The 12,840-nt window shown below is 38.0% G+C and overlaps 2 protein-coding genes and 1 non-coding gene across 3 annotated transcripts; 1 reads left to right on the top strand and 2 right to left on the bottom strand.

Moving 5' to 3' along the window:
* Positions 1-6,381: 6,381 nt before the first annotated feature.
* On the bottom strand, positions 6,382-7,063 carry LOC120111095. Its single transcript, XM_039127565.1, has one exon. It carries the CDS (start codon positions 6,958-6,960, stop codon positions 6,535-6,537), a length of 426 nt encoding a protein of 141 aa, XP_038983493.1. The 5' UTR covers positions 6,961-7,063; the 3' UTR covers positions 6,382-6,534.
* Positions 7,064-9,587: 2,524 nt separating this feature from the next.
* TRNAD-GUC lies at positions 9,588-9,659 on the top strand. Its single transcript has one exon. It is a non-coding gene; the product is annotated as a tRNA-Asp (tRNA).
* Positions 9,660-9,996: 337 nt separating this feature from the next.
* LOC103722314 lies at positions 9,997-12,024 on the bottom strand. The gene is made up of 3 exons (XM_039127564.1): positions 11,440-12,024; positions 11,277-11,362; positions 9,997-10,471 (listed from the first exon to the last, which is right to left on the bottom strand). The coding sequence occupies exons 1-3, from the start codon at positions 11,750-11,752 to the stop codon at positions 10,187-10,189; spliced, it is 684 nt and encodes a 227-aa protein (XP_038983492.1). The 5' UTR covers positions 11,753-12,024; the 3' UTR covers positions 9,997-10,186.
* Positions 12,025-12,840: the final 816 nt, after the last annotated feature.

Genomic DNA, 12,840 nt, shown 5'->3' with positions numbered 1-12,840 from the left:
GCCGTCTGATCGATGGTACTCCGATTACAATGGACTGGAATCGGTGTGATGGCCTAAAGGGCTGTGGGAACTCAGCAGCCGGCCCAACCCTGAGTCCTTGTGCTGGAAAAAGTGGTGGAAACTGGAAAGATGAGACGAAGAAAAGAGACGGCAGTGGAAAATATGGTTTGATTTGCTATTGGCCAACACATACTAGGTTTAGGAGGCGAAGGAGTTTGTTCTGCGACCGGGTTGTATCTTTTGTGCGAAGGAATGATTGTCCCTTTTCGTAACACCAACCGTCGGATTGCACATTGCACAGATCGCCATTTTTTTTCTCTACCACCTGCACAGATTTTAAAGCGGCTATTGTGCAATCGGACGGTTGATGCTGCGAAAGAAGGCGAATCATTCTTTTGCGTGAAAGATATAACACGAATCCATTTTTTCTTAGAGTTGGGCTAGTACTTTTAAAAGGTTATAACAGTCGTATGGGCCTACCTTGATTGACCTCAATATAAACCTTTTAATTCATGTGCTCGCATGGATGTGGAATGGTGAATTTTTTCTTCTTGCTAGTACTTGAAGCACAAATTTAGGATGGCTTGAGCCTAAATCTTGTTGACTAGTCAAGCCATGCTTGTGCACATCGTGCGGAGAACAATACCAATTAATGGATCCAAATTCTCTTGTCTAGATATTTTGGAGTCTAATAAGCATGTTGATTTGGAGTAGAATTTGTTGGAGATGATTGAGATGCCTATGTCCATTGCTTGGAGTTAAATTGGGTTAGAACTATGATCCAAGGGTTGTAGGGCCTTTTGAGTTTTGTCCAGATAGGGAGAGGGCCTGTTGGTACTATAATATCCACTGTTGCAAGGTTGACATTTCTTAGTTTCTCACCATTCATTGGTTTTCTTGATGCAAATGGAACATTTTCTATTCTACTTATTAAAAAAAAAGAGAGCAAATACAGATGGAACATATAAGACGGAATATTCCTGTCTTTCTTTTAGCTTCCTTTGGTCGAACCAAATCCTAATCTTCTGCATCCTACTACAAGTTACTTTCCATCCTTGACACTTCCGCATTAAATTTTGGTAAACTTAGATTATTAACAAAATTTAGCCATTTATCGCAGCAGCAATAACAAAAACCTTGATGCATGGTTTTAATTTCCATAAGCTATTGTTCCTTTAACTCTCTAAATAATAGCAAATGTGGCTAACAACCAGCCCTTATATAGATCAAGGACATCTGCATTTTAAGATCAGGGTAATTATGTAGTAAAGCTAATATATGGGTGCTCTTATGACAGTTCTGATAATTTTGTTTCGGACCAGAAAACCAAGGAGTTGATAATAATGATCCAAACCATTGGATATGATCTATTACTTCTAAACTATCAAAAAATCATGTAATATACTATCTATAAATATCTAGCCTACGCATCCAGAAAACATACATTATTTCATATTACTTAAACTATCCATTTTTTAATATCAGATATATAGGCTAGAGATCTCAAAATTACATAATTTTTTTACGAGTGAATAGTTACAGATAGTATACCATATTCACTGGACGTTGAGTCCTTCATTTGTTCAATCAAGACTGACCTCATTAAAGCTGTTGTATATTACATATTAGCTTTACTTATAAGTGTATATGATATTAATTTACAAAATAAATTGATCCAGATCAGAAACGCTGGTTGATATTGCAATTGATCCGTCCATAAGGTACTACTTTCATGCAAAGCCTAGAAATTGTATATTACGGCCACCTTGCTTGATTTTTAACAGTTGCCAACTCACTCAGTTGGCACCCATCCCCTCATGAAAGTCTTGTATTCAAACCAAGTGGTGGTGAATGGCCGCCTTGTTTTTTCAAACAAAATATATTAGTTAAACTAAGCCATTTTAGCTTGAAATTAAAAAAAAAAAAAAAAACAAATAGATCTATATGAATTTGAAGTTTCCTTTGTAAGACATAAAGTTCTCAAAACAGTTTGTAATTAATCATTAATTTGACAGATTGTGAATGACAACTTGAAGTCCATGCTGTGGGGGGATTTTAAGATGTTGGACCAGCCAGCATCATGTTATCATGTGAATCAAATTAAGGGAGTGATTGAGGGAGTGAATCTAATTAAGTTCCAAGATTCATACAAATTCAATACATCATGTGATCTAGTTATTGAAAAATGATAATGACACCATTGCTCTTCAAACTTAAATTAATGTAGCCATATGGTTCATGTAGAAATTAATTTTGGAAAATTATGACAATAGGTTAGAATTTATCAAAAATGTCAGAGTATCAAAAATTAATCTTGCTGCATCCTTCTGTGTCTCATGATTTGGTTTTACTAGCAACCAAGGGAATCACTCCCATAGCCATCTGGGTCTCCAGACTCCTTCCTTTCCACCCTGATCTTTATAGGTCTTATGATAGATTGCTTGATATCATGCTCAGTTCTATCTGATTTGATGTCATCTTGTTTCCTTAAAAATTTTGTCCGCATGGATATATAGATAATAGCAAGATTAGAGATAGGTAATGAAGTTTCGCATGGAAAGAGACATAAGAAAAATAAAATTCTTGAGCGACGCATTAATAGTTTACATTCATGGTATTTGCTCTTGAAAACAGCTTCATATTTGTGGCTCATAGCACAAAAAGTTTGATGCAAAACGAATTAATAAAAGAGCAGACAAAAAGTCACCCAAAAAATGGAAAGAGAATGGTTTGGGAATTCTTTATAGCTATTGGACCTAACTCTCCTCAATGAAGATGTTCTACCCTTCAATGTACGTAACTGCTTCGTGGAAATGACATCAGAAAACAAGACAGCAAATTCTCCAAACAAGTCGACCTCCTTGGCTTCACATTTTCTCCATAAGTAAATTACAAAAATCTCTGTAAAATTAGAATAAATTATATTTATGGCCAATAATCTAAGAAACCTACGTTTACTCTCCAAAATTTATGTTTATCCAACATTTTAATCTATAACTTAACAGAAGATTAGTCAAATATTTAATCTTAACAAATACCATATTAAAAAAAATAAAAATGGCCAAAATAACCTTAAATGACATGATAACCATAAAAAACATAAGACAACATGTGCATCCTTCTTTCCATCCAAGAGCAATTTTGACTTTTCACATAAGGTATAACGATTTTCCTAATACTGTTTATCTAATTGGGTGCAGGTAAATGTAGATTTTATAAATTATTGGATGTAAGTGTAATAAACGTAAATTTTAAAGAGATTTTTGTATTTTACTCTTTTCCCATTTATTCAGCATGGCCTCAATACTAGCCACCATTGCTGGCATCATACTCTAAATAAATCTCCACTTTATATATCGCATTAAAATGCTACGAGGAGACTTAATTTATTTGGACATATATATATATATATATATATATGTAAAATAGCTAAGATATGCGTACCGCTATTTTAATAATATCAATATGGGGGAAGTGTCTCACTTCCTTCATTTTTCTCAAAAAAGAAGAAGGAGGAAGAAGACCACGATCAAAATGATAAGTCCCAATTTGAGCAGTGGGTTCAATTCATCCTAAACCATAAGAGAAACTTTTTATAAAATGTTTATGCTGCTGCTATTAGGAATACAAAGGTTCAGACAGATGTAAGTCTTATTATATATATATTTCCAAATATTAGTCTTGGTCTCCTATTTTCTATTTTTCAACTGTTTTGGGATCTGGAGGCATTTTGTCAACAAAGTGGAGGGAGACTCTTATTGCACCGCCTGGTCCGCGTCCGGCTTGAGCCTCACAAAGGCTTTTCCTTTGCTTCGAGTATATTAAATTCAATAGATGCAGCCTCTCATCCTTAATTATGGTTAGTGCTGCGTCATTAGAATACTACCAATACTGTGCAGTCTCTGCTCACAAGAAGTGATTGTTTAAAATAATGATGTCATGATTAAGCCCATGTGAAGCCAATGTTATTTTAATCTGTGGGCTGTCTCTCAAACCACGGCATTAAACTGGTTTCCAATTAAAAGCCCAGCTGTTTTAAGAGAGGAGGTTTGGGAGTAGACTAGAATTTATGAGGCAACTACTGAACCATGATATTAAACTGGTTTCTAATTAAAAAGCCAACTGTTTAAGACCTAAAAGGGTAGAAGGAAAGAAAAATAATTTCTTCAGAAGAATTTTTTCGATCCACTCAACTCGAATCTCTCTAAAAAAAATTTAGAAAAAAGATGAAAAAATTTCGAAACTAGGATTGACATCTCCTTTTCTTTTATTGATAATCATAAAATTGAGCTACATAACTTCTATGTATAATGGTAAAGTCCGTCTTGCCACAACTTGGATTAGATTCCTCTTCTAGTTTTTATAAATCTCATTTTTCTAAAATAAATATGACTAATAAAAATAAATTTTAAAAAGCTAAAATTTTATAAGAAGTAGATCACCACTTTTATATCAGCTTTGTTTTTTGTGACTCCACTTGATTTTTTTTAAAAAAAATTATTTTTGATTTAATTGGTCCATTTCAGAACCCAAATAATGAGGCTTGAGCTTGATCACTAAGTGCATCTCATCCTTTAAAGGTCTATAATGAACTGATAACATCATTTTCAACCAGCTCTCTTTGTTTGGGTTAGTAACTTGGAAACGCTCTTTGTTATTTTATTTGAGTGTTATTGGCGTAGCCGGTGAGAAAGGGGAAAGATTACATTCTTTAGACCATCCAAACCTACCACATCGTTGCAAAACAATGGGGTCTTTGCAAACTCTCTTTATTTGGCGGGCGACGATATAGTACATTTGGATGGCCCATAGATTATAAGCCACCCAGTGGTTTCTCAGCAGGTAACACTCTTAAAAAAAAAAAAAAAAGAAAAAAAAAAAGAAAAAAGAAAAAAAGTGAGAGTTACCAAAATATTTACCCACAAACAAAAAAATAAATCAATAAATAAATAAAAACAAAAACAAAAATAATATTTCTGCAGGGAATACAGCTTATTCATGTCTCAAATTCATGAGACTTAAAAATGTTTTGGACGCATCGTTTTTGATTGTACAACTCAGCACACACAAATGGGCCATTTATATGTACTCGTTTAGTACGTGAAAAAAAAATCCCATCAAAATTTTTTTTTAAAAAATTAATTTTAGATATATAATACTAGTAAAATAATTTTGACATATTTAGTTGATTCTGAAAAAATAGCATTAGCTGAGTATTTACTTTTTTGAAAAAAATTATGTGAAATATATATTATTCCCTTAATTAAAAAAATTATTCATTGATTTTAATGGTTTAAGAATTGTTTTTTAAAAAAATCATTCTAATTTGCAATCGGTAAAAAAATTGCTTTTTTATATCCATCATAATTTTTTAATAAAATATAAAAATTTTATATCTATAAAAATATTTTTTTCTTTAAAAACTCTATTAAAACAAAACTAAATTATTTAATTTATTATTATTATTATTATTTGGATTCAAACGAGCACACGATGAGATGAGTAGATGACTTATTGGCGGAAGGATGGGCTTGGTGGTGGGGCCGGCACCGGGACTACATGGGGTGGTCGCCCATCAAGGTTGGTCGGAGCACTCGAGTTTTACTAATAAATGGCAATTATTTGCTAGGATAGACCCCGTGGACACTGGACACCTTATTCGTTGGGTCCCAAGATTTTTTATCATTTCCATGGTCATCCACGCGGGACCGGGAGTACTGCTCTGGGATTCTTCGCTTCCTGCAGAAGCATCACTGCGTCTCACTTTCTATTAATTAATATTATATTATTGTCATTAATTTTTTCTTTCTTTAATCTTTTTGCGAAAGACTCTAAGGATCGGGACGTGCCTGCTATCTTATCGTCCTACACATATTAATAACAATGATGGCCGTCGCATAACAGGATCCTCCTCCTCCTCCGCTTCTTCTTCTTCCCTTTATTTATTTTTTATATAACCTTTCATAAATATCATAGAAATTTTTCGCGAACCAAACATATTTTTCATAAAGCTAATAAAACTATAAAACTAATGAAACTACAGATTAGAAAGCTGATTAGGTAGACAATTAGTAATAAAGAATGAAGAGTTGTCCTAAACACTCCAAATTATTTTATTTTTTTAGTTTTATTGAATCTATCCGTATTCGTCAGATACAATCCATCCATTTTTTTTAAAAAAAAAAACCAACGTCTAGAAGTAGCTCTTTTTTTTAATCAATTGCAAGAGGGATGTTACAGTTATCATACTAGTCTATGATGGATAATGATATTTGTTATGGATAATTAGCCGAAATCTACATCAGGGGAAAATATATTTTCGTGCAAAAAAGGAAAAAAGAAGAAAAGTAGAAGAACATGCGAGTCGAGAAAACGGAATACAACGTAATATATATATCTGAAAGTCGGAAAACCCAGCAACATTCTTCAGTAACAACAACACCGCTGCAACTGGTTCACCATCGAAAGTTAAATCATCACGCAACGCCAATACCAACATTTAATACGCGGCTTATATAACTACGTACAGCTTAATTAATAGACCAGATCCTTGCCGGCATGGAGGCCTCGGAAATAAGCCTGGGGATTGCTCTCGAAGGAGGCCCTCGGCATGAGGTGGCCACCCCTCCCGGGGGCCTTCATCATCTTGCCGGCGGCCCGACCTCCGTTGCGGCAGCAGCAGCAGCAGCAGCGGCAGCAGTAGAAAAGGAAGAGGACGGCGAGGGCGACGGGGAGGACGACAGTGAGCCCGACGTGGACCCACCGGTGCAGAGTTTCGGCCCGGGTCGCCGGCGGGAAGAGCTGGTCCACCTTCTCGGTGAAGAACCGGCCGAAATCATCCAGAAGGTGGAGTAGTTGGACAAATTTCTCCTTCAAGAACTCTATCACGTTCCTCTTGATTTCTTCCGCTCCCTCTACGTCTGTCACCTTCTCCACCAAAAGCTTCCTTGCTCCCTCCATCTCTCTCTCTCCCTCTCTCGCTCTCGCTGTGGGGAAGGGAAAGGGCTCGGTGAATTATAAGGAAATGGAGGTCTACGAATACATTGTTCATTTGCATCTCCCTTTTTTTCTTTCTTACGATAAAGGTCGAAGACTAGGAGTCAAGATGAGGTGTTCTTTTCTATCCACGCACCCACGGAGCATGCACCCAGTTTATGGCCTCTCAGTGAAGGTGTAGAGCCCGCATGTCAATAGTGGGGTGTGGGGATGGGCGAACCACGATGGTTGGTGTGATGCTGATGTTATGAGCAGTGGTATTTGGTCCCCGTTTGGCGTGGAGTTGTGACGATGGCTTGGTTGTCGTTTAACCCGAGGGCGTCCGTTTGCCGCGCGGAGCATTCCGAGCTCACGATCGAGCTGATCATCGCTCTCATAAATGTCTTTGGGTCCCGATGGGATTAATCCTGTAACCACTTCAAAAAGATCTACAAACAGTTTGTATGCTGCTGTGGACTGTGGTATGTTTACATTACCAGAGAAAAAAAATCCCACGCCATCAATTTCTTGTTCTCTTGCCGTCTCTCGACTCGGTGCTGGCTCAATCGGAAAAAGGAGCATTCCCTGAAGCACCTAAACCATTGTTGATTAGTCTAGCAGGCAGATGACTATCACATATACTTTTTGATAGCAGTAACTTAGTTGTCTCCTTTTCAAAAAAAAAAAAATAGATGGCTAATTCAATATCACCTCCTTTGCCCGTCAACTGGGTTCTGCAGGCTATGGCAAGCTGGTCGTGTTAAGAGTTTGGAGTTCATCATGACCATGTAAAATAGCAAGGCCTAGACAATCCCATAGTACAGTAAATGACCATTCGCCAGTTTCACAGACCTCGAGTCGTCCTTCTTTACGGGTGGTCGAGTAGTCTCCGCAAGACTACCCATGATTAATTCTCTTCCAATTCCCCATGCGAGTTCATCGTTCCACACGCCACAAGCGGGTTCCCATGCGTATTCGTTGTTCCGTACGCTACAAGCCGTTTCCCAGAATTAAAGCCCAATGGAGCAGAATAAATGGACTCCATGACTTAAAAAAAAGCAACCATGTTGCAACCCTGGACATAATCCTACTATGTTCATTTGAAACAAAAATTTTACCGACAGGTAGAATAGGTAAATCTTATGAAGGAACAAAGAAAGGATTTGATGGAGAGGAAAAGAGGATGCAAGAACCAGAAAGTCTCAACTCTTCATGCATATATATTCTTATTTTTTTTATTTTTTTTAAATTACGAAATAGATGGAAGTTATGGCCAATATATATATATATATATATATATATATATATATATATATATATATATATATACATATTTTATATAATTTTTTCTGATACACGCATCAAAAGATTTTTGTTCTCCTCGCCAACCATGGTACGTAGGACATTATTCGTGCACTTTAGTTTTACTAATAAATAATGGACACTAATACCAGTAACTCGTACGGTCGTAGGATTCTTAGCTTTTATATCACCATCCACCGGGGACCGGGAGTGCCACTCCAGGAGTGCTGCTCCGGGATTCTTTGCTTGCAGGAGAAGCATTACTGCATCTTGCTTTCTAAGGCCACTTGCGTCCCAAGCCATTTCCAGTGTCTACCAGATTCTCATCATGTCACCTATATGTAGCTCTGTAAATTACTTGCCAAACCTCTCTTCAAAGTAATTCGGAGGGCATTGGAATTTCTCGGTTTAGAGAGGGAGGAAAATGGGAATCTCTGGGAGTAAGAAGAGCCAGGGAGGGAAAGATGAGGCTTCTGCAGTCAAAATTATAGCTGTTGGTGCTGCTATTTTGCTTCTGCTGTGGGGATCCTCTGTCAGGGGGAAATAAAACGAAACTGATGAAGGCTCCTGGAAGGAAGGGGGAGTACATTCCAAGAGCACTTTTTGAAAGAGATCCAAAGACTTATTTCAGCCGACTCCATCGTGATGGCTGATAGCAGAAAAATAATATCCGTCATCTATCTATCTATCTATCTATCTATCTATCTATCTATATCTATTTGTGTATATATCTGTCTGTCTGTCTGTCTATCCATCTTCCTATAATGAATCTCCACCGATCACCTTCACCTTTACATATGTATTGCCACAAAGTTTCTGGTTTGGCTTTGAGTTTTGTTCTTTAAATGGTGGCAAAGTTTGCTCTTTTACAGAGAACCACAGGGCTTTTTCATTTAGAGTGCTGTAGGTTACCATTCGCTAGATTCTTCTCATGGTCTCATTACTTTGTGAGTTGGGCAACACTTACGGGGTAATTTCGGGTGGCATGTATATTGTAAAGGGCTTAATGTAAACAACTTCTCAATTAAATCAGGGTACTTGGCGTATATAAAATCCTGATGATATGGTTATAAGTAGGTTTATTTATGATCGATATCATATATCCCAAGATGGTGGTGCAGGGCATTGTCTATAAATGAGAGAGCTGATCCAAGCGGACCATAGCCTAGTAGTTTCATCCCTCTTTCATGGAGAGTAGGTTCCATGCTTGAAGATGGAGGTTTTCATCCAGGTTCAATTTCCTCCCATGTATCACGCCGAGTGTTTTGACTTTGTTCAAATATTATTAATTTGTAGAGACGAATAGCAACGTCGTTGTAGTATAGTGGTAAGTATTCCCGCCTGTCACGCGGGTGACCCGGGTTCGATCCCCGGCAACGGCGATTTTCCCTTTTTTTTTCGTTATTTTCCTCTTTTCTCCACATTTTACTCCCATGATCAAGAAATAAAATAAATTATATATTATCTAAAAAGATTTAACAGGAACACGAAATTGTATTTTTTTTCTTTTTTTCCCTCCAAAGAAAATCATAAAAAATGATTATAAATCACAACAAATTTGTGATGAAAAGGCCTTTAATTTTCCTAGCAATGACTCCTTCATCTTCAAATAAAGAAGACCGAATAGTTGGACTTTCGGCACTTGTATTACCCCCGCTTCACAAACAAAACAAACACTTAGCAAATGGTCATACCAATATCACGTAACTCATTCCATAATACAACCAAATTGTCGACCACTTTATTTTTAACTCCGCAGCCACTATAATTTAATACTGAGCCAAGGTATTCTCCTCTATCCAAGAAAGAGAATCTATCATCCAGTAGCAATAAGGATTTAACAAACCTATGGCTTCCATCTTTCTCTTTTATTATTCACAGACATTACACTCGAAGCACGCACCCTTCCTTAAGCCAAAAGCCAGAAGTCTTTCTGACGCTTGGTAGTGATCAAATATCCACCACCTCTCCTACTCTTTCTCCTCACTGCCAGAGCCATGCAGCTCGCATTCTTCACGCAGTAGTCTACGATGCTGCTTCCGATCTTACTTCCGGCCCACATCATCAGCAGACGCCATGTGATCCATCGCTTCTTCTGCCCCATGACAAGGAGGGAAGCTCCCTGCTTTCTGGCCTCTTCGACAATGGCCGGCCCTCGCTCTTTCCCTTCCACTATAGAAAATTCAACTTTTACCTGGCAAAAATTTTCAGGCTTTGTTGCTGAAGATTAATGAGTTTGAACATCTTTTTTTCACAATTGTTTTTATGAGTCCACAGATAGTCGCCATGAAGAATGTTTGCCCTTTCTTCTATAATTCTCATCTTTATAATTGGGTAGTTGCCTTGTCTTAGTTATTAGATGATGACTAAGACAAGGCAACTACCCAATTAGTTGCTCATGATTTAAAAATGTCGGACGAATTGTTTTTGATCTGCCTTTCTTCTTTTTTTTTTCAAAAAAAAAGAAAAAAAGGGTACTTATAATCTGCTGTCCATCTTAATCTTACAAAAAAATTACATGAAATTCGATTGGTTCAGATATAACCATGTATCAAATCACAATATCGGAGTTATCATTTTTTTATTCAGAAAAAAGGGTACTTATAATCTGCTGTACCTCTTAATCTTACAAAATATTACAAGAAATTCAATTGGTTCAGATATAACCATGTACCAAAACACAATATCGGTGTTATCAATTTTTCCAAATGTTAAAATTCTGTCATTTCTATTTGGTACTATATCACTAGTTTACGAAATGCAAACATAGAACTTTGCTTATAGCTTAATTCAAGTCTTACACCCATGAGAATCCAACTTTTCTAATCCAAGCTGTAGAGGATTGCTAGGTCCTAACTCATCAAACTACATCTATAGCATGAATGCATTTTGCCAATTTCCTTCTGATAAACAGAATTCTATCCACTTATTTATCTTAGCAGCTTAGCATGCTGAATTGAGCAACATATAAAAGGAGCATAGAACACTAACTGTTTTACCTCTGGTCTTTTTGATTGGCAGATACTCTTCATAGCACAGAGGAGCTCAGAACCCTTTGGATCTCTCTCCCTCTGAAGTTGTTCACCTGACAAGAATTCAGAACCTTCCACACTTAGCCTGCTTCTTCACTATGAGACCATCTAAACCAAATCTAGATCTCACCATGCTTAGATGGCTTCACAATGTCCAAAAGAACAATAGTGTCGTTGCTCCCGACCGAGTGCGAGAGCGTCCACTGCAAGGCAGTCTTAGCTTCCGGGCTCGAGTCCACGACAACCATGATCCTTCTGCCAAGCTCCACATCCTTCTTTGTTCCATCACTGGACTCCTCCACATTGGCAGAAGGCTCGAGGAGCTGACATGCCTCGACGGTGGCAGAAACGGGCTTCGAGTCTATCGGTGGAGACCGGACTCGGACTGGAGTTGCACCACGGTTTAAGCAGAAGCTTGGTAGCCTTGTGCTGGTTCGGCCCATGGCACTGGAATCGGACGTTGTTGAACTCCAATTCCAAGGCTGTGAGGAAGAGAAGGAGGAAGAAGAAGAAGAAGAAGAAGAGAAGAGGAAAGGGAAAAGGAGCAGTACGACTGGCTTGTGGCTCCACCTAGGAACTCGTCCTCGTGGTGGTGGTCATTTCCGAAGGCCATGCCCCCTCCTTTCTGCTTATGGTCCTCCATTTGCTTTTAGCCGTGGGCTCCATCGCCGATGTGACCGGCATGAAATTGTTTGCTAGATTGATTAAATCGCGCCCGTCGTTGATTCATAAGGGTCACTTTTTTTTTTTCTTCTCTCTCAAGGAGTTGTAAAGCCAAGCGCCGTGGCAGATTGCATGGTAGTTTGGGCGTCGTCCACTGTCGATGCCGCCAGGAGACCAGCATCCACTGCTGCTCTCTCTTTGCCCTTGCTGCCATGCTAAGAAAGTCGAGCATCGCTGCACCAAGTGATTCCTCCAAAAAAATTAATGATGATCTATATATAACTTCATGACTAATATCAATGAATACTGAAGCTTTTGCAAGTGTAAAGATTTTGTTTATCATACTAGATATCCTGCAAAGAATCATGCAATCAAAATTTAAGGGTTCACACTATTGGGGGAGAGCTGCCCTTGTTTCTGCTCATTAATAGAAAATTCGGCAGAAAAGTGCAATCTAAGGGAGTTCTTGGGCACTTGGCAAATGTCTATCGAGAGAGCATTAGTGGTTTGAATTTTGAATTTTAATTGAAATTTTTTTAAATTATGAATTCTTGATATGTGGCTTGATATGGGGCTGAAACGAAGATACTACCAAAAATGAAAAACTTCTACACTTTAAGCTTAGAGAATTTGGTGCTGTGTACCAATTTATGAGTAGATGATTTCGGAAGCTCCTGCTAAAAGTCTGTCAAGGAGTAGAAAATATAAGTCCTAAATGAGCAACAATACAATGACTCGAGAAATTCACTCAAGAACGTCATTTAGCTATTGTTGCTGGAAATTGGACCCGGGGGCCGCCGCGAAGCCGGGGAAGGAGGAGCTCCGCTGCTACAGGGGGCGGAAGGCGGTGCGCCGGCCGGCTGCGTCC

The sequence above is a fragment of the Phoenix dactylifera genome, chromosome 6, assembly GCF_009389715.1.
Source record: "Phoenix dactylifera cultivar Barhee BC4 chromosome 6, palm_55x_up_171113_PBpolish2nd_filt_p, whole genome shotgun sequence".
NCBI lineage: Eukaryota > Viridiplantae > Streptophyta > Magnoliopsida > Arecales > Arecaceae > Phoenix > Phoenix dactylifera.
The sequence above is the reverse complement of the archived record's forward strand: the minus strand, read 5'-3'. Positions and strand labels throughout refer to the sequence as shown.

Coding starts and splice junctions, on each gene's coding strand:
- LOC120111095 (XM_039127565.1), bottom strand. CDS start 6,960: ATGGAGGGAGCAAGGAAGCTTTTGGTGGAGAAGGTGACAGACGTAGAG.
- LOC103722314 (XM_039127564.1), bottom strand. CDS start 11,752: ATGGGCCGAACCAGCACAAGGCTACCAAGCTTCTGCTTAAACCGTGGT. Junction 11,363..11,439: donor TGTGAAGCCATCTAAGCATG/GTGAGATCTAGA, acceptor AATTCTTGTCAG/GTGAACAACTTCAGAGGGAG. Junction 10,472..11,276: donor GCCAATCAAAAAGACCAGAG/GTAAAACAGTTA, acceptor AATTTTTGCCAG/GTAAAAGTTGAATTTTCTAT.